The sequence below is a fragment of the Cinclus cinclus genome, chromosome 4, assembly GCF_963662255.1.
Source record: "Cinclus cinclus chromosome 4, bCinCin1.1, whole genome shotgun sequence".
Taxonomy (NCBI): domain Eukaryota; kingdom Metazoa; phylum Chordata; class Aves; order Passeriformes; family Cinclidae; genus Cinclus; species Cinclus cinclus.
The window spans coordinates 29,054,397-29,080,868 of NC_085049.1; the positions used below are offsets into that span (position 1 = coordinate 29,054,397).

The 26,472-nt window shown below is 41.5% G+C and overlaps 1 protein-coding gene across 6 annotated transcripts in view; it reads left to right on the forward strand.

The window, feature by feature from the left end:
• The window catches only part of ADIPOR2 (adiponectin receptor 2), a 44,768-nt gene extending 18,531 nt beyond the window's left edge, over nt 1-26,237 (forward strand). For all 6 annotated transcript variants that reach the window (XM_062491887.1, XM_062491888.1, XM_062491890.1 and 3 more), the window contains exons 2-8: nt 3,867-4,102; nt 16,602-16,721; nt 18,538-18,709; nt 19,151-19,337; nt 20,376-20,563; nt 21,755-21,948; nt 23,424-26,237. In XM_062491887.1, coding sequence (XP_062347871.1) covers nt 3,935-4,102; nt 16,602-16,721; nt 18,538-18,709; nt 19,151-19,337; nt 20,376-20,563; nt 21,755-21,948; nt 23,424-23,555 — 1,161 coding nt within the window. In that variant the 5' untranslated portion in view covers nt 3,867-3,934 and the 3' untranslated portion in view covers nt 23,556-26,237. The remainder of the gene's footprint in view (nt 1-3,866; nt 4,103-16,601; nt 16,722-18,537; nt 18,710-19,150; nt 19,338-20,375; nt 20,564-21,754; nt 21,949-23,423) is intronic.
• The last annotated feature ends 235 nt before the right edge of the window (nt 26,238-26,472 follow it).

The following is a 26,472-nucleotide window of genomic DNA, read 5'->3' on the forward strand; positions in this document are numbered from 1 at the left end:
TGTGTAACTTGTCTTTCCTTATCATCTTTAAGAGTGAAGCAGTGTCCTAAATATGCTGTAGTTGTGGATGTTGACATTGCACAAACTGCAGTGAATGCTGAAATAATACTGCCTGCCTTCTAGTTGTGTTTGGAAAGATGGCAGGGCTGAGCCTCAAACTGGCACTGACTGTCCTCCTGTGGGGTTGGCTGCTGCTGAACTGGGGTGCAGGGAGCAGCTGAGGCTGCTCTAGGGGTGTGTGACAAGGCAGCAGCACACTGAATTGACTAAAGCCTCATTTTGTGTTTATAGGATGTGTTTAGAACTCTGCTTGCATTAAACTGCTAAGTCCTTTCTAAAAGCTGACGGAGCATTTAGAAGTTTTCTGTATTAAAAAACCCAACCGACCAAACTCTGTAGATGCTTTTCTCAGCTTATTTTAAGCACAGCAGGCACTCACTGATTCATCTACATGCTGATATTATGTATGCAATCATTAAGTAGATTTTAAGTCATAATAGCGACTTCCTATTTAAATGGAAGCTAATTTTAATGAAACCTTTAATTTGCATGCTGCAAAAAATGTTGAAGGACTTCATTTATAAGATTTATAATCTCAATGAGACAAAACAATATTTTCCAAGACCTCAAGTGTTCTGTAGCTTTCCATTTTCTAGTTTTTGTTCTTGTGAACTGTGTAGTCTTGGACAGAATGGGGCAGTAAGTATCCTCACAATGGTTCAACCATCATCTTCTGGTTAGATGCTACTGACCATATTTAGATTTCCGAATTGCTTAGGAAAAGGTCACTGGACTCTGAGTCACAAACTTTATGATAGAACTTTAAAGACCACCTATGCCTTTCCTGTTCATAATCTTCACTGCTTTCTTTCACTTGTGAACAAATATTTCAGGCTATTTGCACTTCAGTGTTGGCACCTTCCAGTTGCGGTCAGTCAATAGTACATTCTTTAAAAGAAGTAAAACCCAATAGTTATGCTTTTGGATTAGCTTTTGTCTTGCTTACCTTTGCATGCTCATTTTGGGCAAGCATATTTAGCACTATGAGGATCCTGCATGAGTGACATGAAAGCATCTTAGTTCACTGAACAATCCCACTGTAATTTCAAAAAACAACAACATCTATTTCTGCGGAGCTCTGAAGATCAGCTTTACTGCTGAATGCAAATCTGACTTGCTGGAGGTGAAATGCATCTTTTATTTTTAACCTTAGTGCTTGGCAGCAATGGCTGGTGAAGTAAATCCTCAAGGCCTGATGTAAAAGTCTCTTGACATTCCTGTATCTTCTTGTATTAGAAGAGCCTTTCACAAGCATCTTGGCCAAATGTGGTTCAGCCTGTTGTGTGGCTGTACTGTGTCCCAGAGCATTGCTCCCACAATGTCACAGAGGTGATGTAAGGACAGGCATTAGGCAATATTGGTGGCAACGCAGCACACAGTGGCAATGCTATTGCTTAAATCTGGCTGGAAGAAGAACTAGTAAAACTTGATGGTTAAACGTCTCATGAAATTGCCCAATCTGGGGAGCTAACTAGGCCTGTTTCTACTGACTGACTACCTGTTTGAAATGTGTGGAATAGCTGGCAGGAGGTGTGCCTGTGTGTAACTGTTATTTATAAAGCAGCTGCTCTGCTTACTTGCATTTTTCTGGTTTTAGCTACAGCTTCATACTGGTTCAGTGTACTTGTTGTGGTCTAACCCCAGCAGGCAACTAATACCCACTCTGCCCCAGTGGGGTGGGAAAGAGAATCATAATAGAGAGAACCTGTGGGTTCAGATAAAGACAGTTGAATAAGTAAAGCAAAAGTTGTGGATACAAGCAAAGCAAACCAAGGAATTAATTCACCATTTCCCATGGGCAGTCAGGTGTTCAGCTATCCCATCCAAAACCAGTATAATACTGTACTGAAATTGTCTCTTACAGATTATTAAGATCTCCATTAGCTTAATTTCAAAATGTAGTTGTTGTTGTGTACTTTTTTCTTTCTTACATCAGTTTTGCCAAATGGCAGTGTGATTATGTCTTCATGTTTCTTACATAAAAATAGAATTGTGATTTGGCTGCTTGAAATGACAAAACCAGTCAAGATTTCAGTTCTGTGGCTTTTCTGAATATTTGTTCCTGCTCTTAAAATCTACTTGCTCATCTCCTTACCTGAGCTTCCTGTGTAATGTTGTTAAACTTCCTCTTAATTCTCCTGTGGCTCTTGTGTTTACCGAGTAAACAGCTGTGGCCCTTTTAGATGTTAGTTCTCGGATGGAGGTTGCTGACCCTGTAGTGGAGGTAGCAGGAAGGTGGGGCTACCACCTGCTCTACTGTCACATTGTCCCCTTACCATCCTGGGTGATTAAAGCAGTGTGCCATACTGAACTCAGACAACTTGAGGTATCATTTATTTCTGCAGTCTCTTACTGGCTCATTAGCAGCTGTCTCCTCTGAGGGCTGCCAGGCAGCTGAGGGGATATAATATTACAAACTGCTGCGGCAAAATTGACTATAGCCCATTTGTCAGAGCTGAGAATTATCTTGCAGTGATGATATGTAAATGAAATGAGTTCCTGTAAGGACAGAATACATTATTTATTGGCTTTTTGGAGGTGACATTGTATTACAAAACTGCCAATATCAATTCCCCATCTTATATTTTTAATTTTTTCTCCTACATTATGAAAAATTTCAGCATATTTTATTGGGCACTAAAATTCCAATTTAATTATGCATACTGGCAAGTTAAAACTTGTTAGATGGGTCAACTTAATGTTATGTGTTAGTCACATCAGGGCACTTAGGTGCTTCAGTAATAAGAATGATACCAGGTGATAATAGATCATCATTCAGAAGCCTCAGCTATGGTTCATTCTCACAGTACCTTCTGATGCTTTCTGGCACTCAGATTGCCATGTTCTCTGGAGGTTGTGCCTCCCAAGGCTGCCAGTGTCAAACAGGTCTCTCTGAACTGGCTGCCAAAGTGACACCACACAGGGATGTACAGAACAAATGGATAGCCAATAATACCCTTGATGAGGACTCACATTAACAGTTGTCGTCAATTTTCTGTACATTTGATCAAATCCTTAGCGTTTTGAGGTAAATTTACCCTGAATCCTTTTTGTGGTGTTGTACATATAAAGTGCAGTTAGTTTTCTGAGTAGAAATCATGGGTTGTTGTTTTCTGGGAGATTTACCTGTTTCTGATTGCTCTGATGGAATGAACAATGTTTAAATTTGTCTGCTCTAATTCCTTGCACAAGTAAAGGTACAAACCCATTCCTGGCAGTGTTTGTGACCATGTTAATTTACGCAAGGGAAGCATAATCACTGTGTGTACTACTGCCCTCCTTGCAGTCTGTCTAAAATTAGTTGCTACTTGAGCTCTGCTTGAGCTTTGCTTGATTGCTATTACTAGTACTTAATGTCCTAGTTTTGGTGAAACCAAAACCAAGTCTGGATGATTGAGCTTGGGTATGAGCTTCATACCTGCAAAAATACAGTAATTACAGAGTACCTGTGATAAGTAGTTTGTTTCTAAATAATATCAACAGCCTGCTGCTTGCAGTTTTGTAGAAATTATTTATAAAAATTGGCTGTGGTTTTGTAGATTTACTGTTTTAGGAAGCTCACTTTCTGTCATCCTTCAAAGTTGTGTTTAACTTGTGTTAGGGTATGAAACTGTTAGTAGTCTCAAGATGAGAATTCGTTATCCAGCAGTGTAGAAATCTGTGTAATTGATCCTGTGGGATTTTGGGCACATATAAAAACAGTTTTTGTATCTGTTTGGTAGCTTTTAAGCAAGCTGTCCTTCCAGCCAACTTTTGCACTCTTCTTTTTAACTTTAGTTGAGTTACACAAACCATTTGTCTTTCAGAGCCAAGACATAATCAGCCAAACTGAACCAAGAGGAAAGAGAATATTTGAGAAGGCTTCCAGCATCTCATGAATGAACTAACGGAACCCGATAATGCTGGTTCTCCAGAGCCAGGTCTGCGGCTCAGAAAACGACACATGTCTGACACTGCAACAACACAGGCAGCCTTTGAAGAGGACAGCTCTCAACAGAGGCTTCTTCTAGAGGAGCCACCACTGTCTTCTGACCAGGAAAATGTAAGTCATATGATTGATTGCCTGTTAGGTTTGCTAGGAAAAGTGAGTTCTGGCATAACTGCTTCAGTGTTTTAAATAGCTTTCAGAAATGTGCACCAGGAGCCTACAACCTTTTTAATGCCTGCTAAGTAACTGTAATAGTACCAGGAAGATTGCAGAAGTATTCAGTTGAGTTTATAGGAACTTGGGTGACAAGACTTGGCATAATTAGTTCTACCAGCTTTTATGTTTTTATTTTATCCTCAAAGAGATGGGACTTGTACTGCTTTGTGTTCTGCTGAGATGGTGCTCATAGGAAAAGATTTTTGTTCTATAATTTTCAATTAATTATAAGTGAAAAGAGAACTATTGGCTCTGGCTGCATGTAATCACAACCTTGGCTAATTGGTATATTTTTGATGATTAGGACAGAAAAATGTTTGTAAGCATTCTTGCTGGAATTAGACTGAACAGTGCATGACATCCTATCTTGGACAGTAGCCAGTAAGACTCACAAGGAAGAGCAAAAAGATGGAGAAGCAACTTGTGTTACTTGCCTAGGATGGCCTCCCAGTCTTTAGCAGTTGGTGGCTCCCAGATTTTCTGAGCCAGTGGCAACGTCAGTAGATTTTTGGTGTGTGAACCTTTGTTAATTTCAGCAGCTACAACATGCAGAAGGGCATCCACAGCTTAATTAGGTTTTCTACAAAGACAGCGTCCAAGCACTGGACTAAAGTACCTTCTGGTTAGAGAGTTCCAGAGCTGTAATTAATGCTTCTCCCAGGATATATTCAGATGGATATCAGCATAGTTAAGTGGAAGAGGCCTTCATCTTAGGCTCACTATCCAATTTATCATGGATTAATGAGTTTACTGTATCAGCTCAGTCACAGCAACTCTGTGGTTTTAGCCAGCAGCAAAAACATGCTGGTGCTACTTAATGTATGTTGGGCTGTGGCTGTAATTGCATTTGCCACAAGTTCTGGGTATTTGCATGGCCCACTGTCATGGATCAGCTGACATGAGAACTGGTATTTGCCTTCTCAGCTTGATGAGTTGGAGCCCTTACAGAATTTAGTTCCGAGCATTCTTGTAATGAGAAGTCAGGATTGGTATTCATGTCTAGTCATCCAAGCCAATGCACTCACAGTTGTACTGCTATAACTTCTCTAGGACATTCTCAGTATCCTGATAACGGAAACACCCAGAGACTTTTTCCCATTTTGTGGAAGGTTGTGAAGAATGTGTTTAAGGTGCAAAATCTTGGCCAAGACTGGCTAGAAAAAGAAAAGTTGGGTTGTCCTAGCAGATACTTTGAATTTCCATGTTTATCTATGGTGTATTTGGGATCATCTGCTTTGAAGGCTGTTTTCTGTCTTGCCTCTTGACTTTTCTGGTTGAGTAATGACAGTTAACTGTAGCCATGGAATACCCAAGGTAAAAAGTCCATAATTGCTTGTGTGCTTTTATTCTTTCTGTACATTTGCTTAGCTGAACAGGAACTATCTGGATGAATCAGTGTTTCATTCTAATACTTTGGCAATGAAATGGTTGAAATACTTCCATTCTCTCTTTTAGGCATTCGGAGCACATGTTGTCTTTTGATTTTTTTGCTTTCATCCATGCAAAAATGTTTGTGGGTTTTTTTTGTTTTGGCTCACTACAAATGTTTGGCTTTCTTGTGTTTGATTTCTTTTCTCTTTTCTGGTCTTCTAAAGTGCTGTCACAGAAATTTGTTTTTGTCATTTGGGCCTTGCTGTTCTGTCTTAATCTTCATCACTTTCTCTGCCATACATGGCCTTCTGCTTTTTTGGGTTTTTTTTCATTCTTTTATTTCCATCCTCTGTGATTTCTTGGGTTTGTTAGTATGATGTCTTGAAGTTGTTTTTTTTTGTCTTAAAAGCCTGAATAATTGATGCTTCTAATGGATCATCCCAAAACACTTTGCTGTCAAAAGCACCAATATTGTCTTGCCAAATGGCCTTTATTATGTGGTATTCCGCAGTGTTCCAAATAATCTGGAAAAAACATTGTGCTATGTATCTTCCTCTGTCTCGTGTAAGCCTCGGCACAGCTGTTGCTCAAATGTCAGCTCAGATTCACTGTTCTGCTTTGCTGTGCATTCTGGCTCTGTCCAGCTGTCTCAGCAGAGAGACCTATTAGTTCATTAGCATGACTTCTAAGTTCAAAAGCCTGATTTTCCTCTGGTCTGGAAGAGGTTCATGTTTAGGTAACAGTAATGTAAGGATACTGTTCTTGGCTAGGTGGCAATAGTGCTCAGGCTAAACATAGCCTTATAAAAGGTCTCAAGTAGTGCCCAATCCATCAGTGCTCTAGTACTAAATGCAGCCACAATGGAGTTGATGGATGAAATTCCGTGTTGGATGAGGAGAGGGGATGAGGGCTGTGTAGTGTCTTGACAGTAGAACCACCATCATCATTTAATATTCTTTTAAATGCTTCTACTTAGGAAAAGCTTTTATCATAATAAATATGCATTCTAAAATGCACTGAGCCTAGGACTTGAGGTATTAGTGTAAAAATATGTGTATTTTTATCCTGTGATAATATGGCATTGTTTATTTTCTCAGTGCCTCCTATTACCCTGCTTGTATCATTGCTGCTCTGTACTTATGTAAAATCTTCTCCAAACTCTCCTATACAAGATTCCTTTCCCTACTTGTATATCCACTTCCTGCTCCACTTGTAGAAGTAAGCAGTCTCAGCTCTTAAGCAGTAGTAGTTGATGAATTTTTGATGAATTTTTCAATAGTCTTTTCTAAGAAGGAAGGCATGGAAGCATGTCATTATGTTGTTCAGAATTAATTTCCATCTTCCTCACAGCTTGCATTGTATACTATATACTTCTGATTTTGATGGGCCAAAATATTGGTCCTCATAAGTAATAAAGCATTTTTTTGCTAAGAAAATGAAGATGATATTAAGAAATAAGATTTACTCCTAAAAGGCTGTGTTTTTTTTCTGAGGCTTTAGACCCTGGCACCAGTAACCTACTTGTGGGGTTGCCTAGCTGTTTCAAGTTCCTACTTTCTGTAAATTAATTCAGTAGATACATGTAGCAAAGAATTACTAGCCATATTGAACATGCTTATTCAAAATAGTAACAATTACACAGCTGCAGTCTTCTATCAGTGCTGTTAATCTGCCAATTTCGTAGGGATTCCTATGAGAAGATAGAAATCATGTAACATCAATATCCTTTTTATACCCAAACCTCTCAGTCTGTATTTTATTCCATAACTCTCTGTTCTCTCCTAGAGTGCAAATATGTCCATAGATTATCCCCTCTTCCCAGTACCAGTTTTAAGGACTAGATACGCATCTTGATGTCTTCAAACGTGGTGAAATTAGTGTAGTGGCAGGTGAGTGGTGAGCCTTCTGTGACTTGGAGACAAATAGTAGCCATTTGTCTACATGATAAGCACTTGATGATGAGAAAAGGATCAAGCAAGCTGCATAATTCTTCTCCTTCCTTCAGCAGTTTAAACCTTTTTTTTTCCTGGTTTACACTGTGTGCTGATAAGGCATCTTTCAGCAGGTGCTTCCCTCCTGTAGCATCCTGGATTGCTTTGCCTTTGGGACAGCATCCTTTCTCCTGTCCTAGCGTTTCTGTGTCTTAACTGCCTTTGTAATTCCAGCAGTGTTAGTTCCTAAAGAAATCTCCTACTGTGACTTTGTTAAGCTGACACAATCAAATGCATGTGACTTCTTACCATGTGATGAATGGGCTCTTTATGCAGCCCGAAACCCTGTGCTTGACTCTTTCCTTTTGTACTTTAACCTGTCAGTGACAGGAGGTAAACAAAAGAACCATTTTCTTTGCCTTTGTTCCAGTCATGGGTTTTCCCTGTGCTTGGATGATGATTCCTTTTATCTTCCATGCAGTTGTCCAGTGTGGAACCAAAATGTTCCCATAAGGTGGAGACCTGATGCTTTGAAGTATTTGATAACCTGCAGTAAGGTTCTGGGAGGAGGTTTGTGTAGCACTCAAGTCGTCTGAATGGGCAGAAGAAATTTGGGTAAATACTCCTGGATTGCTTTTCAGGGAGTATGGGCTTTGACAGGAGAACTTAGTTGATATCTGACAGATTTTGTGACATCTCCATGTACCTACATGAGTCTTTCTAGAGCATAAGTACCAAAGGGACTTGAAGGAGGAAGGCAGAAGTATGTATTTCATACAGAAATTCAGAATTTCAGGTACAAAAGAGAATTTTTAGAGTAATTGAGGGTTAGGAAATGACTCAAGGCTTTTAACTTGAATCATAGAACTTACTCAAAGCCTTTTCTGTTACAGAACTGCTTGTGTTACTTACAAAAGCAGACTACAGACATACTTTTTGGTATTACAGAAGGATGCATGCAAATAAATGGAACTGTCTACTTGACTTTCTGGTGCATGCCAGCTGAGTGAAAAAGACAGGTGAAGTCTCAAAAGGTCGAAGGGAGACATTTGAGTCAAGAACAGTCTTTCAGAGTTTACAAATATTAGCTCAAGAATGTGTGAAATTTCATCCTTTGTAGATCTGCTTGCAAGTTTCAAACCATTTAGCTTTCCTTTCAGTCTGGCATTTTTCTCTTGGTTCTTTGGGGTTATAATTGAAATCTTGTCATTTGCTTCTGTGTTTGCCTTCTTCCTCCAATGCATTGCAAGTTTTGTTAGTAGATGGTGAATGGAAGACGCCTGGAAAAATCAGGTTTGAGGTCCCACCAAAGCACATTTCCTTTCATTTTAAAGTTGATTGTGTTCAAATGTCGTTGTTCTGTAGATTTCTTTATCACCTCTTCCTTTCCTTTATTTTTTGCAAGTTTTGGGAAGAAATGTTATTTCTTTGAAAGCATGTGAGTTGACATTTTGCTTCAGATCAAAAGATCTTAACATCTGCATTTCTCCTTCACTTGCTGTTCTAAGAACTGGAAGTAATGTGAATTTTACTCAGACTGCTAGTCACTGAAGTGAGTGCTTGAATATAGTGATTTTTTTTTTTTTTTTGTACAGCAAAGCATTTTTGGATACACAGAGCAGAATATCCCCCAAGTATTCCCACTTAGACAGTATGAAGACAATGGGACATGTTTATGGAGATGGTTTCCAGGCTCCACAGGCCTGAGTTGGTCAGATGTTGGTGCCTCCCTCACTGGCAGTTGATGTGCCTGGGTTTGCCTGGGTTATGAACAGACTGTCAGGGCTTGGAAGTCTGCAGAAAAAGCAAACTGGTGATCCAGTCAGCCATGTGTGGGCAGTGCCCAGAAGGCTGGTAATGTGTAGGAAATGACCATTCTCAGTGTCTGCTCTGTCTCCTAGAAAACTCTCTCTGAAGTACCAAGGAATTTGTCCTAAGTGATGGCTGTTGAGTTGCAGCTGGATTCAACTGTGCCCTATTTCTGTGGAGTTTGTGCTTTGGGAGGGGAAGTGTTGGTGCTGAGTTTGCTGCCTGCCAGCAGGTTTTGTAACCGTTGCTTGCTGTGCTGTGTGTTGAAACTAGGAGAGGGAGGGAGTATTTCTGTTTATAATTCACTGGCACAACAGTTTCCTTGGACAGGGGTTAGATTCCAAGGGTTTTGCCTTTGTTATCCTGGAGATCCTATCTGCCTGATTTGGGCAGCTGGGGGGGGGGGGGGGGGGGGGGGTGTGTTGACCTTTTACAGTGATATAAAAGAAAAAAATAGTGTTCTACTGGTGAGTTAACTTGCATCTTCCTCCAACTGTTTCAGGTTGATCGACTCTGCTGTTATGTTAAGTTCAGCAGTACATTTCCAAGCTCTCTTTGTTTATTTTTGTAGCAGAGCGTTTATTTTTCCATAAGCCCAGCATGCTTGTTTTCTTTTTCTGCTATCAGGATTAACAAGGGCAGAGGAGCAGAAAATGGCACAGGAGACTCTTCTGCAGTAGAAAAAATTTCTGAGCACATGTGGGCATTGAGGCCTTGGGCCCTCATCAGATACTGGGCATTGACAGAAAATCAGTAGCTGCTGCTGCTCAGAGATTCAACAGACACTTTTCATTTGAAGATATTTAAGAAGGGAGCTAGTTCTAATCAGAGTGTTCTCTAGCAAGGTTGCTGAAACAAAAGTGTGACTTTGTCCTAGGACTCACTTTGCTAAATGAGTTTGGAAATGTTAGTGCTTGTTTTTAATGAGTGCCAGAGAGCAGTCGCCCATGACCAGTTGTGTAAAGCTGTTTTCAAGTTCCAATATTAAATGGACTGTATCTTTTGTAAGAAGGTGACCTACAAAAGAAAAACACTGAACTCCAGGAACTTCCAAGTGCTTGACATTTTGACCAACAGGCCTGAAAGGTTTTTGGCACTGTGCTAATGAAAGATTTTTTTTTTTGGTCTAGTTACAGCAAACGCAGCTTTGCACACCCTGCTTAGAGGGTGGATGTAGTCAGCCTCCTGGAAACTGTGGTGTGGCTGTGTTTACAAGTTTATCAGGGAGAATGTGAATTCTAAAGAACAAAGCTGTTATTTTAAAATAACTTCGTATGTGCAGAAGTTAGGGGAAGTCAGGAAAAATTTTATAATGCTGCCTGTTTCTAGTTTATTTCTTACGACTCAAAGAATATAAGTTGATGAAATTCTGAAAAATGTGCAACAGGCTTTTAGGAGAAATGGCATATCAGCCATTGCTGCCACTTATTGCTGCTTCCCCCTTACAAAGTTCTGGTTGATAAAAGGTCAGTCGACAGAATGGACACAGAGGAGTTACTGCTGAGAAAAAGCAATCTGGCCAGCTGAAAAGGATGTTACAGAACTGCGATTAGAAAAATAACATTTTTATATGGTAGCCTTGAACGTGTCTTGGCCATTATGCTGAAAGCTCTCATGTTTCTGAATCTGGCACACTGCCCCAAGGAACATAAAATTACTTGAATGTCATGTTAAGCACTATTAATCATTCATCTGATGAGATCAAGATAAACAAGAAAAAACTCAGTCGTGTCTAGGCTTTGTGACTTCAGTTTAATGTGGAGGATAACAGTGGTACTATAAATGCAACAGCATACATTCTGTAGCTTGAGATTTAAGAAGAAAATAATGTATAAGTACCGTTTTATATAATATGCTGTGACTCAGTGGTAATCAAGACATTTGGTTTTTCTGAGCTATCTTGCCTGTGTCCCTACCAAGGCACAGAGTTTTGTCAGGGCACTGATCAAGAAGACAGTGGGGGTGTGTCTGCCAGCAGCTGAAGGAAGCAAGAATATTAGAACAGATTCAGACTGCATCATGCTTTGAAAATTCCTGTGATGGTACTGGGCACTGGTGACCTCTTGGTGGTGAATTGGCATAACAGACAGTTGAACTTGGAGACATGGCAGTTCATTAACTCCAAAGCTTAATACTACATTAGGTATGTGCCTGGTCAGTTAGACTCCTGGGTAAGTGAGTAGTGACTGTGTCTGAAAGAAACTCTAATACAGAAGACTTGTGCACTTTCTGGAGTTTAGGAGAGTTTTATTGCAGTTGCTAGTTGTCCTGGTTTTGACGGGGATAGCAGAAAATTGTACTGGCTGGTACAGTTCTGTGGTTTTGGATTTAGAATACATTGATGACACACTGATGTTTTAGTTGTTGCCAAGCAGTGCTTACCCTTTTAAGTGTCTTATGCTCTGCCAGTGAGGAGAGGCACAAGAGGCTGGGAGGGAACATTGCCAGGGCAGCTGAGCCCAGATGGCCAAAGCGATATTCCAGACCATGGAACATCGAGCCCAGTACATGAACTGGGCTGGGGGGAGCTGGCTGGGAGCTGCTGGTCTCTGCTGGGGGATGGGATGGGCATTGGTCAGATGGAGGTGAGGGAGAAGATGACCACTTTTTACAGAGTAAAAGGTGGCTCCATTCAGATTTCATTTATATTTTAGTTTGCACTCTCAAATGAACAACACTGATGACACTTTCTGAAGTGATGAACAAGAACTTGTTTGTTACATATGCACGGAGCAGTCATGTGCAAATTCTGAAACTTTCTAGAAACCTTTAAACTGACATCAAGAAACCACAGACCTCAAGAAAAGACACTTTGCCTGAAGTCCATTGAACGTAACTTAGTCAAAAATCAGAAAGATGTTTCTGGAATCTTTTTCTGCAGTTATGACTTGACTTCTGACAGGCTTTTCCATCGTAAGGACATTTTTTGAACAGATTTGAGAGTAATACTATAGAAACTGTTAGTCTGTGTGAGAAGGATAAGCTGTTGTAGTAGACAAGAGAAACATGTTGCATTTCCTAGAGCAGCTTTTACTGCACTTTTCTCTGTAACAGGATATTTGGCTGTGTGATCTGACCTTTTTGGACTGCATTCAGATGAGAAATTCTTGTACCAAATGTAAACTTCTTTTACCTTTTATGCTGTTGCTATAAAAGTGAAATTTTACTGCTGAACTTACTTAATGATCAGCACTGTGCAATTGAGCTCTTGGGTTTCTTGCTCTTTGTTTGCTCTGGTGCTCTAAAGTCTCGGGTTTGATATCAAACCTTTTTGATCCCCACCAAAATATACTCTGGAATTTTTGCTTAGGTTATGATCTGTCCCTGGAAGTGTGTTGCCTGGTTCTCTGATTTCTACCTTTTCATTTACATTCTTGTCTGTCACCGTTATCACAAAAGAAGCTGTAGCACTTAAGAAAATAAAGTGAATATGGATAAACCGGTAAAGCTGGTTCCTCTGGATAATTTCACTTGTCTTTCAGATGTATTTTATTCCCTGGTACCAGTTAGTCAGCTCAGATTTTGTTTATGCATGTGTTGGATATTTTCCATCTCATAGAAATGAGAGACTGGTTTTTGGTAGCTTCAACAATTTGTGAATTTGCAAAGGGAGTAGGATTAAAATGGTAACAATTGCTTGACATTTCCATAGAGTTGAGTGTCCAGACCTTTTAGAGTGTGAGCATCCAGAAGCTATGATTTTGGCTTATTGTGAAAGACTGACTGTAGGTATTGCTGCATGTGTGCAGCAGAAGAGTGATAGCTGCTGATTGTAACAGGTTTGCTTGTTACAAACCAGGGGGTTTATTTAAAGATACTCTAAAATGCTCTGAAGACTTCACAGAATTACTTAAGTCATATCTGAGATGCTTTAAAAGAAGTTGAGTAAATTAGATGATGTAAAAACATCTGAAACATCAGCCAAGTGAAAAATCCCTTTGGCCTGTGATCTTCAAAGGCAAAAGTTATTCTTGAAGCACTTAATTCAGGACATACCATAGCTCATTAAAAGTGGGAGTATCAGAATTTTCTTCTGGGCTCTCATTTCTTGCACAGTCTTAGGCAAGTGATATTATTTACCCAATATGTTTCTCATTTCAAAATGTGATTCTGTGGGTAGGACTTAGAAATAGTTGAAAACATGTCCTAAAAGAATGTGCTTGCTTATGTTGTTATGGTCTAGAATTACTTGTGAATTTCTGCTACAATCAGCTGAAGAGGAGAAAATATGTGGGTCCCGAGATAGGAAGGAACCAGTCACAGTGGAAATGTTACAATAAGCCTTCAGAGTAGAAGAGTGGAGTTCTTTCCTTTCAGTCACTGCCTTAAGAACTGAAGGTCAGACTCCTTCAGACTTCCAAGTGAAAGCTGGTGTTGGTGTTGTCCTTCACGGTAGATTTCTGGCTTTCAGCAAGCACAGTTTACGGCTCTTCCCAATGGGATGTTACGGGAGGGAGTCAAGGGAGGATGGTTGTTCCAGAAAAGGCCTCCTTTTGCTTCTGTACCAAGAAAAGGACTAAGAAGCTGAGCTTTAGGGTTTTTTTTCCCTTGAATACTAATTTTGCAGTTTAATGGCAGGAAGGAGATAGTAAAATCAATTCCATTTTTTGGCAGTAATCTGGACTGTGTAAATGATATGAATTCCTTTTATCACCAAAAGAAGCTCAGTAATGATTTGTTTGTTGGCACAGGGCCAAAATGCAGGGATTTTGGACTAGCTCAGAAATAGCTGTGCTCTTCAAGCTTTACAGTCTGTTCAAATTTAAGCCTTCCCATGATTCTAGAAATCGGAGTATGTGCAGAGGGGGAAATGAACATTTTTTGGCTTTGAGTCACTGGGCAGACTGCAATGAATACAGGCTTTGATTCTGTAAGGGACCTTTTTTTTCCTTCAGTACACCCAGTTGTGTAAATTGAAGGTTACTACCTTGTTCACCCCATTGGAGCTGGTTATTGTGTGCTGCTGGGGGAGGGAATTCTAGAGTAGCTGAAAGGCACAGCAGTGCTCCTTCTGTCAAATGCACTGGAACTTAAATGCCAGGCTTGCTTTTCCATAAGGCACACTCTTGGAAACGAAAAGTTCTTTTGGCTTCTAAATTGTGCAGACTGTCATGAGCATCTTTGCCAGACCTCCATGGCAGGGTATTTACACTAGTTGATTTTTAAAGTTGCCTTCTCACCCAACCCATTCTATGTTTCCATGACTTTGAGTTAATTATTTATGATATTGAAAACTGGAATCCTAGAGAGCTCCATTAGTAGAAAAAGCCAGTAAAATTGACGGTGTGGGGAAACAATGTCAGTGAATGTTGTTGAGTCAGAATGAAAGCAAATTTGCTTTTCGTTCCTGTGCCTGATAGGAATTGTGCCTATTATAGAAGGATATTAAACCTATTTGCATCTTACTATTGCCTGGTGCCTTTCTGGATAGGACTAATGGGATAACCTAGGTAGAGTGAATGTATTTAATACCATCTTTTTCTGCTGGAGAATCTGCTTAGAGCTGGTCTATATAACAATCATTGCTGTAAAATACAAGATATTGTTCCGTGGAGTTGTTCACTGGAATGATAAATGAAGGTGAGTAGACAGTACAAGGGACATAGGTTCCTAAACAAGACATTGTTTAGGCAATCAAGTTTTCCTAGTGTGTACAAATGGAGATCACACATAAAACTTGAAGGATGTGTGCTGTGTGTTACATACCAGAAATTGCATTCTGGGTAAGCAAAATCGATTCAAGAACTTGGTAAGAAATTGAGTCAAGAGGGATGGGACCTCCTCCTTAAAAGATGAAGCTTCAGTGACTACTGCAAGGCTTGAGTACAAAACAGATATGAACCTGTCATTACTCCATCAAAACCCAAAAAAATATTGAAGGCTCTGACTAGCTCACTGTAGGCTGGAAGAAGTCTCCTTTTATTTATTCAGAAATGAAAATTTTAAGCAGCTTATTGAGTTAACTTGACAGAAATAGTTAATAAGGCTTGACACCAAGGAGAGAGCTGTAACGTGGGACAAATGCACAGCCAGCTCCCATCCTTGGCTTGGAAGTTCAGGGCATTAATCTCAATGTCACTGATAATAATTTGTAGATAAAGTAAGTGAGGATATATACCATATCTCATTTTGGATGGTATTATTGATACATCATCTTGATTTTTAAAGTTGTTAACTATGGTATGGGAATAGGACAAGGGAAAAGTGTTCTGGGAAATCTGGAGATGGCCAGTCTCCCTCTGTGCTGACTCTGGAGCTTTCTTGGTGTGGCCATGTGGTGCATGGCAGCTCTCTGCCTTAAGTCTGAAGGGTGCAAAAAGCTCCTTCTCTCCTTCCTAGCTTCCTCCAATTTGTTTACCTTGGAAGCTGAAGTGTTGAATGGAGTCTCTGATGGGCCATGAGCATTGCAGGAAGCAAACAGGAATGTAGAATTTCCATGGCCCCCTGCTTTTTTCCTCCTTGGGAAGCTAGAGGGTATCAAAATATGCAGATGATGTGATAAGTCATGATAGAGCAGAAAGCTACCAAACTGTTCCTGTAAAGTTATTAATGATGTCTACCAGCCTCATATCCCAGCTCAGTGGATTATTTTAGTTTTCCTTTTCATAATTCCCTTGGTACACTCTGAGGATATGAATGTTTCTCTTTATTTGAACTTTGCTTAAAACTCTGATCCCTGTTACTGATTTTCTTTGATAACTTGCCTTTGTCTAACTGGCTGAAGTTGCATAGTAATTTCTGAAATACCTTGAAAAATCAAACAAATGAGTAAATTCCGGTACTGGATTACAAGCTGAACAGAAGTGTCAGTTAAACAGAATAGATTTTCGTATTTGGACTGCAAATCGAGGTGAAACATTTCTAACAAGGTAAATGGATTCCTCTCCTTGGCTTACCTTTTATTACCCTGAAATGCCAGGTACATTATAGAGGCATTAACACCGACACAGTGACATTGAAACATAAAAGAGGGAGTAATCCTTCCCTAGAGGTGGGAAGTCTCAGACCCCATATCTGGGATTTAATGAAGCATGACTTAGAGGAGCAGTGCTGGCTTCCAAACCTGCTGGAAACATACGCAGAATGGATTAGACATGAGTTGTTCTCAATGCCTAAGAATGAAATAATTTTTTTGCTTGTTCTTCTGAATTATTTTCTCAGTGCTGTACAAGGAGAGACTTCTTCAATTGCCAAGACTGCAAATCATAGTTTTGTATGGAAAGCAACATCATCTTCCTCTGTTCATCTTTCTACAAAGCATTTTCTCTGTTTTTTTCCCCCTCCAGTGTTCTGAGGATAATAAACATAATGATGAACCACCTCAAGAAGATGAAGGTTTTATGGGAATGTCACCTCTTCTACAAGCCCACCATGCTATGGAGAGAATGGAAGAATTTGTGTGTAAGGTAAGGGCACATGGAAACTGCTGAAGTAACTTCCTTTTTTGAGAAGCTCCAGTGGGCAGCAGACTGTACTTAGAGCAGCTACATTGCAAATGTGAGGGAGAGGAGGTTCTCACTGTCCCCAAATGGGCATCTCATATTCTGAGTAGCAATACTGCACTTCCTCAGCATCTGTCTGTCATACAGGATTAAATTGTGGAGTGTGGAACAATAGGGATTTACAACTGAGACTCCAAAGCTGATCATGCCACTGAGGTGTGTCCCTTGAGAAACACCTGTGAATGCAAAGCAGAACAAAAGCCTTCGGGTTCGAGGCATTTTGACTTACAAGGTCATTTGACTAGATTTCTTCAGATTTGCAAATAGTTTGCTTTTCCAGCACTGTTTGCATCTATTGTAAAATAAGCTTTGTCCCTGACTTGAAAACAATACTGTATTGAAACCATACGTAAGTAAATCCATTATAGATTTTGTAATTGTTGACCTTGGCTCAATTTTTGCTACTTTTTAGAGCCACTGGGCTGTGTCAGTCTCTGGCTCGCCTTTCTTGCTGAAAGGAATGCTGTCCCTTTATGCATTGGTTCCTGCTGGGTTTATGAACTATTTTTGATATTTTTACAGAGGGACCCTAGGTCCTTGGTGATGCTTTGTGTATGGGTCATTCTGGAGTTTTGCTTTTGTAGATTTGTTTTTTTACTATGCATCTTTGCCTCTTTTAAAAACTGCAGGGTAAATTGTGTAAAATTATTTTCATCCTCCTGTTTCTACCTCAATTAACTTTAAGTTTTTTTGTTCATGAACTAAACCAGTTATTTTCTTGTTTAATGTATTTAAGAGCCCAGTCTTAAACTGGGCTGGTTATTCTGAATGGCTTTGTTTTGCTTCCGTGCACGAGTGTGGAGAATTGATTCAAAAACTGAGCTCTTGTTGTTGAAACTGAAATAAGAATGTAGCTTTTTAAACTTAGTGTTTCAGGACCCTTCAGCCTTGCTCCTGTAACTCTAGCCAGCCGGCAAGTCCAAGGAACCCTGCAGGAACAGCCCCGGTACATAAAGCAGTTCCCTGCTCCCCCAGGCTGCCACACTGAAGTCTCCATGTGTCTTGTGTTACTGAAGCAGTGCTGGGAACATCTGTGCACACTTATTTCCTGTGGAGCCAGCTGCAAGAATAGCTCTGTGCACAAACCCCCTCTCTCCCTTTAAAGAAGAAATCCCATGGAATTAAGAGTCATGAGTCTGTTGCCTTAACTGCTCTGTCACTATTTGTTTGTGAGCTTGGGAGAATTTTTTGCCCAAACTGAATAAGGGGTTAGACTCCTCTTGCTGAGCTGTCACTCTTTCACATTTTCTGGCCCCTATTAGTGCTAATGGGTAGCTTCTTTTGCTAGCCTGCCCCAACTGCTAGCAGATAGTCATGTTGGCTTGTGGTGGAGGAACAGGCTTATTTATTTATTGGAGAGAACTGGCTATGGGCTTCTTCAGTTAAATGGAAAGGTGGCCTGTAAAATAACAGAACACGGAAGCAAATTAAATGTTTTCATCAACAGTAAAACCAGCCAATAGCCTTCCTGTCCAATGGAATGCTGAAGTATTTCTTTGTCTGATGGTGCTGTTCATAATGGTACAGTTTTGAACTGGGAACAGTGACTTTAGCATGATATTTCAAGTGTAAAACCGTTTCCTCAGAGATGTTCCATCTCTTCTGTTTACTGTACTCACAGGGTAGCTCCAGCACTTTTACCTGTATGGGTTTTCCTACTATTTCCATGCACTGATGGAGCTCCATTCCCTGCATTTCACTAAACTCTTTTTACCCCTAGGTGTGGGAGGGCAGGTGGAGAGTCATTCCCCACGACGTTCTGCCTGACTGGCTGAAGGACAATGACTACCTGCTGCATGGACACAGACCACCCATGCCTTCCTTCCGGGCTTGTTTCAAGAGCATCTTCAGAATACACACAGAGACTGGCAACATCTGGACACATCTCCTAGGTACTCTCAGCTTGCTTTAATCTAGTCCCAAATCTCACGTAATGGTTTTGATGCTCTCAAAGAAAAGAGAGCAAGATAGAAAGGGCTGTGGGGTTGTCAGCATTATCATTCCACTAGTAACCTGTTAAATTAGCAGCTTGTTATCCCTCTCCTAATGTTATCCCATCATAGTTGGATAGGACTTGCTTAATTATGGCATACTATACAAACAAATGCATTAAACATTTCCTAATTGTTAATAAATTAGTGTTAGATGGTTGCTTTCCCAAGTGTATAGGTGTTAATTGGGATTGTATTTCTTGCCACAGGAGCACGCTTAAGTTGCATCTTCTCTGAGTGTTTTCAACTTGTGGGAGCCTTGAAGGGAAGTGGTGATGCTCATAGAAAAAAAAGCTTTCAGTATGCATGAACTTGACACCTCTCTGCCTTGCTGTTTTTCAGGGTGTGTGTTCTTCCTTTGTCTGGGAATCTTCTACATGTTCCGGCCAAACATGTCCTTCGTAGCACCTGTGCAGGAGAAAGTGGTCGTTGGATTGTTCTTCTTGGGAGCCATACTCTGCCTTTCCTTCTCATGGCTCTTCCACACAGTTTATTGCCACTCAGAAGGTGTTTCCCGGCTCTTCTCCAAGTAAGTGCCTAGAGAACAAGGCAGGCCAAATAGAAAACAGGTGGGAAAACAGGGCTGGGATTTGTGCCTGGAGCCCCAGTGTGGGAGTTGTTCATTTCATGACTACATGTACTTTGGAACAGAGTTGAGCAGAGATTTAATGCAGCTTCTTCTAATTATAGTTTGTTTCAGCCTGAGTTTTTGTGCTGTCATTTGAGTCTTAAAACTCCATCATTTTCTGCTGTTTGGCAAGCATGTGCTTGCATTTGCTGCTGTAAAGTAATATGCCTTGAACTTAGTTGCAGGACTTGGAATTTTTGGTGCAACCGTTACTTCCTGTCATTTCAGCTGTTCTGACTGACTTTGAACCTTAAACTTATGTAAGACTGTTCCACAGTGTGTATCGAGATGTCTTGGTTTTTTGGTTTCACTACATGTTCTTTTTTGGCTGGCTGCTGAATATCTGATATTTCCTAAGACTACTCAACCTAGGGTTCTGTAACCTGCAAGACCACCTCTAAAGTAGTCCAGCAGTTAAAACTCCCTGCTGAAAGACTAATTGCATCAACTTTTGCAGGAGTAGTTTGTCAGGGTGTGGCAAAAAGCAGTGGCTATGGATTTCCTTTTTTACGTGGGTGTACAGAAAACCAGCATGGTTGAAAAATTGCAGCATTATTCCACTGTGGTCACTGAAGCTGATGCCCAGCTAACTCACACTTGTCAGATACTGAAGTGTTTGCCTAGGCTGTGTTTTCAGAACATACTTCAGAGGGCTCTTGCATCTGAAACAAAAATGTGAGTTTTCCTCAGAAAGCTTTGGTCTAAAGGCTGCTGAAGGTATTGCTGATGACTGTCTCAAAAATGGCCTTCCTGATTATCTGTCGAGGTAATCCATTCCTGTAGGTGGAAGAGTTGCCATCAGGACCTAAGCAGCAATAGTGAGAGTAATTTAGTTGCAGTGAGAAGTAGACAGTTGCTCTACTAAATAAAAAAGTGTGTGGGTGTGAGGATTTCCCAAGGTTCACACTTCTTATGACACTGATTTTTGTTTTCTTCTAGGCTGGATTATTCTGGCATTGCACTCCTCATAATGGGCAGCTTTGTACCATGGCTGTACTACTCTTTCTATTGCAACCCTCAGCCTTGCTTCATCTACTTGATTGTGATTTGTGTCCTGGGCATTGCAGCCATAATTGTCTCACAATGGGACATGTTTGCCACCCCTGAATACCGGGGTGTAAGGGCAGGTAAGACCTGAAGTTAACTGTTTTGCTTCTTGACTGTCTTTCCTGCTTCCTACTTGCCACTTGGAAATACCTCCTTGGGAAGACGTAGGAAAGCTTAATTTTATAGACCTAATATTCTTGAATTGGGAGCTTGGTGGGTTTTCTTTCAGCATTTATTGTACCCAACTAGATGCACAGATAAGGGCTGGTGCAAGTCCTGGAAGTGCATTCCTGAAATGGACAGTAACACATGCAGTAGGAAAGGTGGTGCTAACGATTTCTAGCTGCAGTTAGCAACTTTGCTCTCTCAAAAAATGACTGACTGCTTGGTGTGTGTGTGTACCTGTAGTGCTTGTGCTTTTTTTGTAACATTAGCAAATCATTGAATGATTGATTTAATCTGAATGATTTGCCTGGATAAAACAGTGTTCAGATAAAGACTGTTTTTCTCTTCACATCAAAAGAACAAAACCAGGTTTGGTTTCACGTTTTGAGGTAGGAAGAAATAGAGCTTTAGAGGGCAGCTATGGAATGTGCACACAGCTGGGTTGAATATTAATATTCCTTGTTTCTTAACCTGCACATGCTGTCTACAGTAAATCTAGATTTTCTGGACAGGTTTGGGTACATTCAGAGCATTCAGCTTTCCAAACTTAAAATCTCGTATGGAACATGAATATTCCCCCTATGCCCACTGGCTTTTCAAGTTTTCTGTCCTTGCTGCTAAAATCTAAACAAATAGTGTTGTCTTGTATGGCAGATCAGATGAGCACAGATGCTGCTTCTCTGTTTCCTAGGAGTACTTGTGCAGAATATGATAAACAATCTCTTTGTTGTGTCTCCTTGTCTTGCTCTTGAGCAGCTATGGTGAAGTGAGGCATGGTCTGTGTGGTCTCAGTTCCCTCTACAGGCCAAGAGCAGGAACTGGCTTCACCTACACTGGAGCTGGCAGGCACAATCAGTAAATTAATTATTCCAGCTATCTGCTGGAACATATAACTAAGTAGCTCCTGGTATATGAAGGAAGTTTGTGCATTCTTTAGCTTCCTTTCCAGTAAATCTCTTCTGGGGGCTTGCAGCTTCAAGAGCTGTCACCTCTCTGCTACTTTGGCAAATACTGAGTTTTCCTTCCATAGCTTTTGTGTTTTCATTGTCTTCCTTTGCCGCCACTGCGTTCAAACCTGACTCTCCCACATTTTCTTTACCTCCCAGGAGTATTTCTAGGTTTGGGTCTTAGTGGGGTAATTCCCACTCTGCACTTTGTCATCTCTGAGGGGCTCCTGAAAGCAGCCACAATGGGGCAGATAGGCTGGTTGGCACTCATGGCATGCCTGTACATCACTGGTGCTGCACTCTATGCTGCCCGCATCCCGGAGAGATTCTTCCCTGGCAAGTGTGACATCTGGGTGAGTCTACTGAGTGACTGGATGAGGAGACCAGTTTTAAAGCTGGTTCCCCTTGAGCCTGAAGGATGTTATGTCAATGTTTTCTTATTGCAAGTATCACACTGCTGCACCTGAAGTAATAGGTCTTCAGGGGCCAAACAAGTTAGGGCTCTCTGAGCCTGGCTTAACTGGTGCCTTTTTTCCCAAACTGTCACAACCTGGCTGGTCTGAGGTTACTGTTGGTGTGCAGATTAACCTCAGTACATTTCTGGATAGCTTTAACAGATGAGCAAGGAACTGCAAACATTTTTGTGTGTGTGTGTTGAGGATCCTGCAAAGACACATCTTTACCTTGCTTCTGTGCAGAGCAGTACATTGTTATTTCATTGATATTCAGTGTGTCCTCTGGGAACATGTTCTCCAGGTTCTCTTATGTTCCCCATGTCTGGCTCCTCATCCTGTATAGCCAATGAAAATGCTGGACAGAGATGGTAGGCTTTGGGGGGATCTCTGGTCCAGAAGAAGGGATAGTGGGGTGAGCAAGGTGATGGGTGGTATGAGGGAAAGAATCATGAAGACTGAAGGAGAAATACCTGAGGAAGATGTAAGGAAAGGAGCTGGGTGAAGCAAGAGTAGAGATGAGGGGAAGTGGACCTTTGGAAGGTCACTGTACCCCTAAAGAAGAGTGGAAGTGAGAATGAGACCTGGGTTGTTTGAGCAGCTTGTGCACAGCACCAGCCTGGTTTATTACTATAGTAGGCTAAGCTCCCAAAGCACTCATGTGCCACCAGTTCTTTTCCAAGCTTCCCATGAAGCCTGCAAATACACATTTGTAGGAATATTTCAGGAGCATTATCCATATTGGTATGGCTTCCCTCAGACAAGGGCATGCTTTGTCATGAAGCTCCCTCACAGTTTTCATTCTGCTGTACTCTGATCAGTGACATCCTGGGCATTCATTCAGAACATCCAGTTGTTTCTAGGTTTTGATTATAATCCCGTGTTTTTCTGTCCTGTTTCTCTGTGGTACAGAAATAAAATACCAGCATGCAGAATCCACATGGTAGAACTTATGCCTGTGACCAGAACAGATTTTGTACCTGTTACCTGTATGAGAGGACCCTTTTTGTCCATAAGCCACCAGTGTGTCTTGTGGAGGAACTAATTTTAAAATTAGTTAAGCCTTTTGCCTAAGCTTCTGAAATTCTCCTTGTCCCTTTGCAAAGATGAGTTACAGCAGTTCTGTAGCATGTTTTTTGGCTGACCAGCTGGTTCAGATGACTCTGAAGGGAAGGGGAGGATGTGTGTGTGCGGAGAATTGGATTATTTTGCTAAAGATAGTAGAGGGAGGGTGGGCTTTAACACACAGCCTGGAGAGCTGTGCAGCTCATGGTGTGAGGCACTGCTCTGTGTTACTGTGTACTTCAGCTGAATGTGGGGCTGGGGGCAGCGTGGCCCCAGAGCCCCGGCTGAACCCAGGTGTTTCCTTCCTGCAGTTCCACTCCCATCAGCTGTTCCATGTGTTTGTCGTGGCTGGCGCTTTCGTGCACTTCCATGGGGTCTCCAACCTGCAGGAGTTCCGCTTCACAGTCGGAGGGGGCTGCACAGAGGAGGATGGGATGCAGTAGGGGCGGCCTTCAGCCTGAGAGCAGAACCAAAAGAGAGCTGCCAGCGCGGGTGAAGCATCCAGGCTTAGCAAAAGGAATACCTAAGAAGAATCCAAGTTTCAGCTGATGAGGCATGGAGCTTCATGGGGATTCTGACTAATCAAGATAAATTCTATACCTCAAGCAATGGAATAAATCAATTTGAAGACCAGGAAATTCTGAAAACCTAATTTATTCTTGGGATCTACAGATTGAGCTACAGAGGACCCTTTCCAAATCGGCTTCTGTTCAATGCCATATTTATTTGTAGAACTGGGGAGGGATAGCTTAGCAGTTTCCTTTTTTTTAAAAAAAAAAGAAAAAAAGTCAAGGTTAAATTTATATCCTCTTGGAGGGTTTGGGCGTTGATTTTAGATGCTCTTTTGGGAGAAAAACAAATTGTAAATAAGATTTCTAACTTTCTGTTTAAATAAAATTTATATAAATGTTTTAAACAATGGGTGGGGGGAAAAGGGTTTTTGTAAAGAATGCAACATGCAAGTACCACACACTGTTTCAATTTTGCACAAAATAAACGATTGCAGGAGGACCAGGTAAAATTCCCAGGAGTGAAACACACTGGCCTTGTAGATTTTCCTGGTGGCCAGCATGCCCTGGGCAATGCGGGGTCCTGGCCAGCACCTGGATTAGGTTCAGGACGTGTACAGGAGGGCTGTGAAGGCTGGATTAATCATGGTGTCATCCAGGTCACAGTGTGAGCAAATGGATTTGCTCCAGTCACTGGAAAGGTGCATCTGCTCCCTGCCCAAGTGTGGGGGACAGCTGCATTCCCAGCCTGTGTGCAGTGGGAGCTTTGGGATAATGGATCCTGCAGTTGGTTGGTTTGGGTCTCATCCTAGGAACTGGAGCATGGTGGGTAACTGCACATGAAATGGCAAACAGTCCAACTCCATCAGTGCCTGCCTACACCCAGAGGCCCCCAGGGAGAGGATGGTTGCCATTTGCAAGCCTGCTTCGTTTGCTCTGAGGGGTGATGGTAATAGACTTGTCAGAAGATCGTTGAGCAGATGTGAGGGGAAACAGAGGTGGAGTTAAGATGGACTGGAAAGAGGAAACTGTGTGCTTCAGGACTCAGAATTAACGGGCACTGCAGACCTCAGGCACATTACCATCCTGTGTGTCAGGCTCCACATGCCAAGGCGATTTGCAGGTTGTTCTTTTTAAGGAGGAATAGATCCCTAACCAACCAGCCTAGTGCAGTTCCTTTTTTTTTTTTTTTTTTTTTTTTTTTTTTTTTTTTTTTGTCCTTAGGTCTGCTTTCCATCTGTGCTTTAGCAGTGGGACTGCTGGTATTTCTTAAGCCTAGACCTGAGAGTTCAGCTGGCTTGCTGTGGAGCAGACACACCTCCTATATAAGGGGAGGCAAATACCCTTCTGAGTAATTGATGTAGCTTGAGCTTTGGAGCCCAGTCAGAAGCCAGACTGAAGGAGAATCTTTGGAGTCGTAAGGTGGAACTTGAACATTTTGTTTGTTATGGCACAGGTATTGCTTGGAGGCTTTAGCTGGAAATTCAGAGCAATTACCCCTCTCACAGATGAGTTAAACAGCATACCATGCAGTATTTCACAGGGAAGGAAGGTAAAGGGTGGTTGGTTGTTGTGTGAGGTAGTTTTTGTTTGGTTGTTTTTTTTTTTTTTATTTGTTTGGGTTTATTAATTTTTTTTAGATTCCATCAAGTTTCAGTTTTCATTCTTCAAGAGAAGGAGATGGATTGCAAAGATCTTGTCATACCCTGGATGTCACAGTGTGTTTTGGGGAGTTGCTTTTTCTAATGGAGCCAGGTAGAAGCAGAATGCCCTCCCAAAGCTGAGTGGGTATTAAGGCTTCACCCTGGAGTGGAGCAAATCTTCTGAGGGCAAGGTCGCCTGCAGAAGGAGGTGCTGCAGCAGCCTGCAAGTTTAGAGGGGTGTGTTCTCAGTGGGATCCCGACACTGGATGCCTGTAGGGCTGGAAGTAGTTTATCCCAGGTGTGTGGTATGTAAATGAAGGAAAGGGTGAAATTACCTTGGGTGTAAGGGCTAATAGCACTGGCATCCCAGACAAGGATGGGGAGGCTCCTGGAGTAACTGTGCTGGCGTCTGAGCCAAGTGTGGTACATATCAGAATCAGAGCTGGCTGGAAGTGCTTTGGGATACCTTGGAACAGTACTAGCAGAAGCAGCAGCCTCTATCCTGGATCATCCCACGTTCACTCCTCCAAGGGTGATTGTAACCTGGTCCTACACAGCACAGAACTATTACAAAAACACAGTACTCCACCTGCTATTCTTAACCCAGTCAGTCTCTCTGTTCAAGAAATTTGTGTGTTCCAATAAAAACAACCTAGCTGTGCACTTTTCTGTAGCTTTTGCTGAGAACTTTTCCCAGGTTGGCACCTGAATGCCTTACTCTCAGCAGTCAGAGGCTTGCTTGCTCTGTGTGCAGGTTATTGCCATAGAATAGTTAGGACCTACAGCTTCTTTCCTTCCCCATTAAATAGTGGCCTTGTTCAGTATATTTCTTTTTAACAATTGCTTACTGTTGGAAGCAATGAAGCACATTCTGGGGTTTTGATGGCTGGGGACTCTGGTGATGGTTCCATATAAGATGGGATCTTACTACTTGCTGTATTCTTAACTTCTGCTAATAAAAGAACCAAAATGATTATTGTCTGGTCTGGGTCTTTCTGCACTGTGTGGGCAAGAGGCAGGGCAAGGGTGCAAAGCACAGGAGCTGGGGGGAAGAGAGGGTCAGTGCTGGAGACTTCAGTGGTTGTGGGAAAAATTTTAGGTGAGTTGAGATAAAGAAGTTCAGGAGGCTTGGACTTAAATTCCTGGTGTAAATGGAAGGAAATGGAGGAAATGCCTCCCATCCTGTATGCAGGATGCTCATCTCCTGG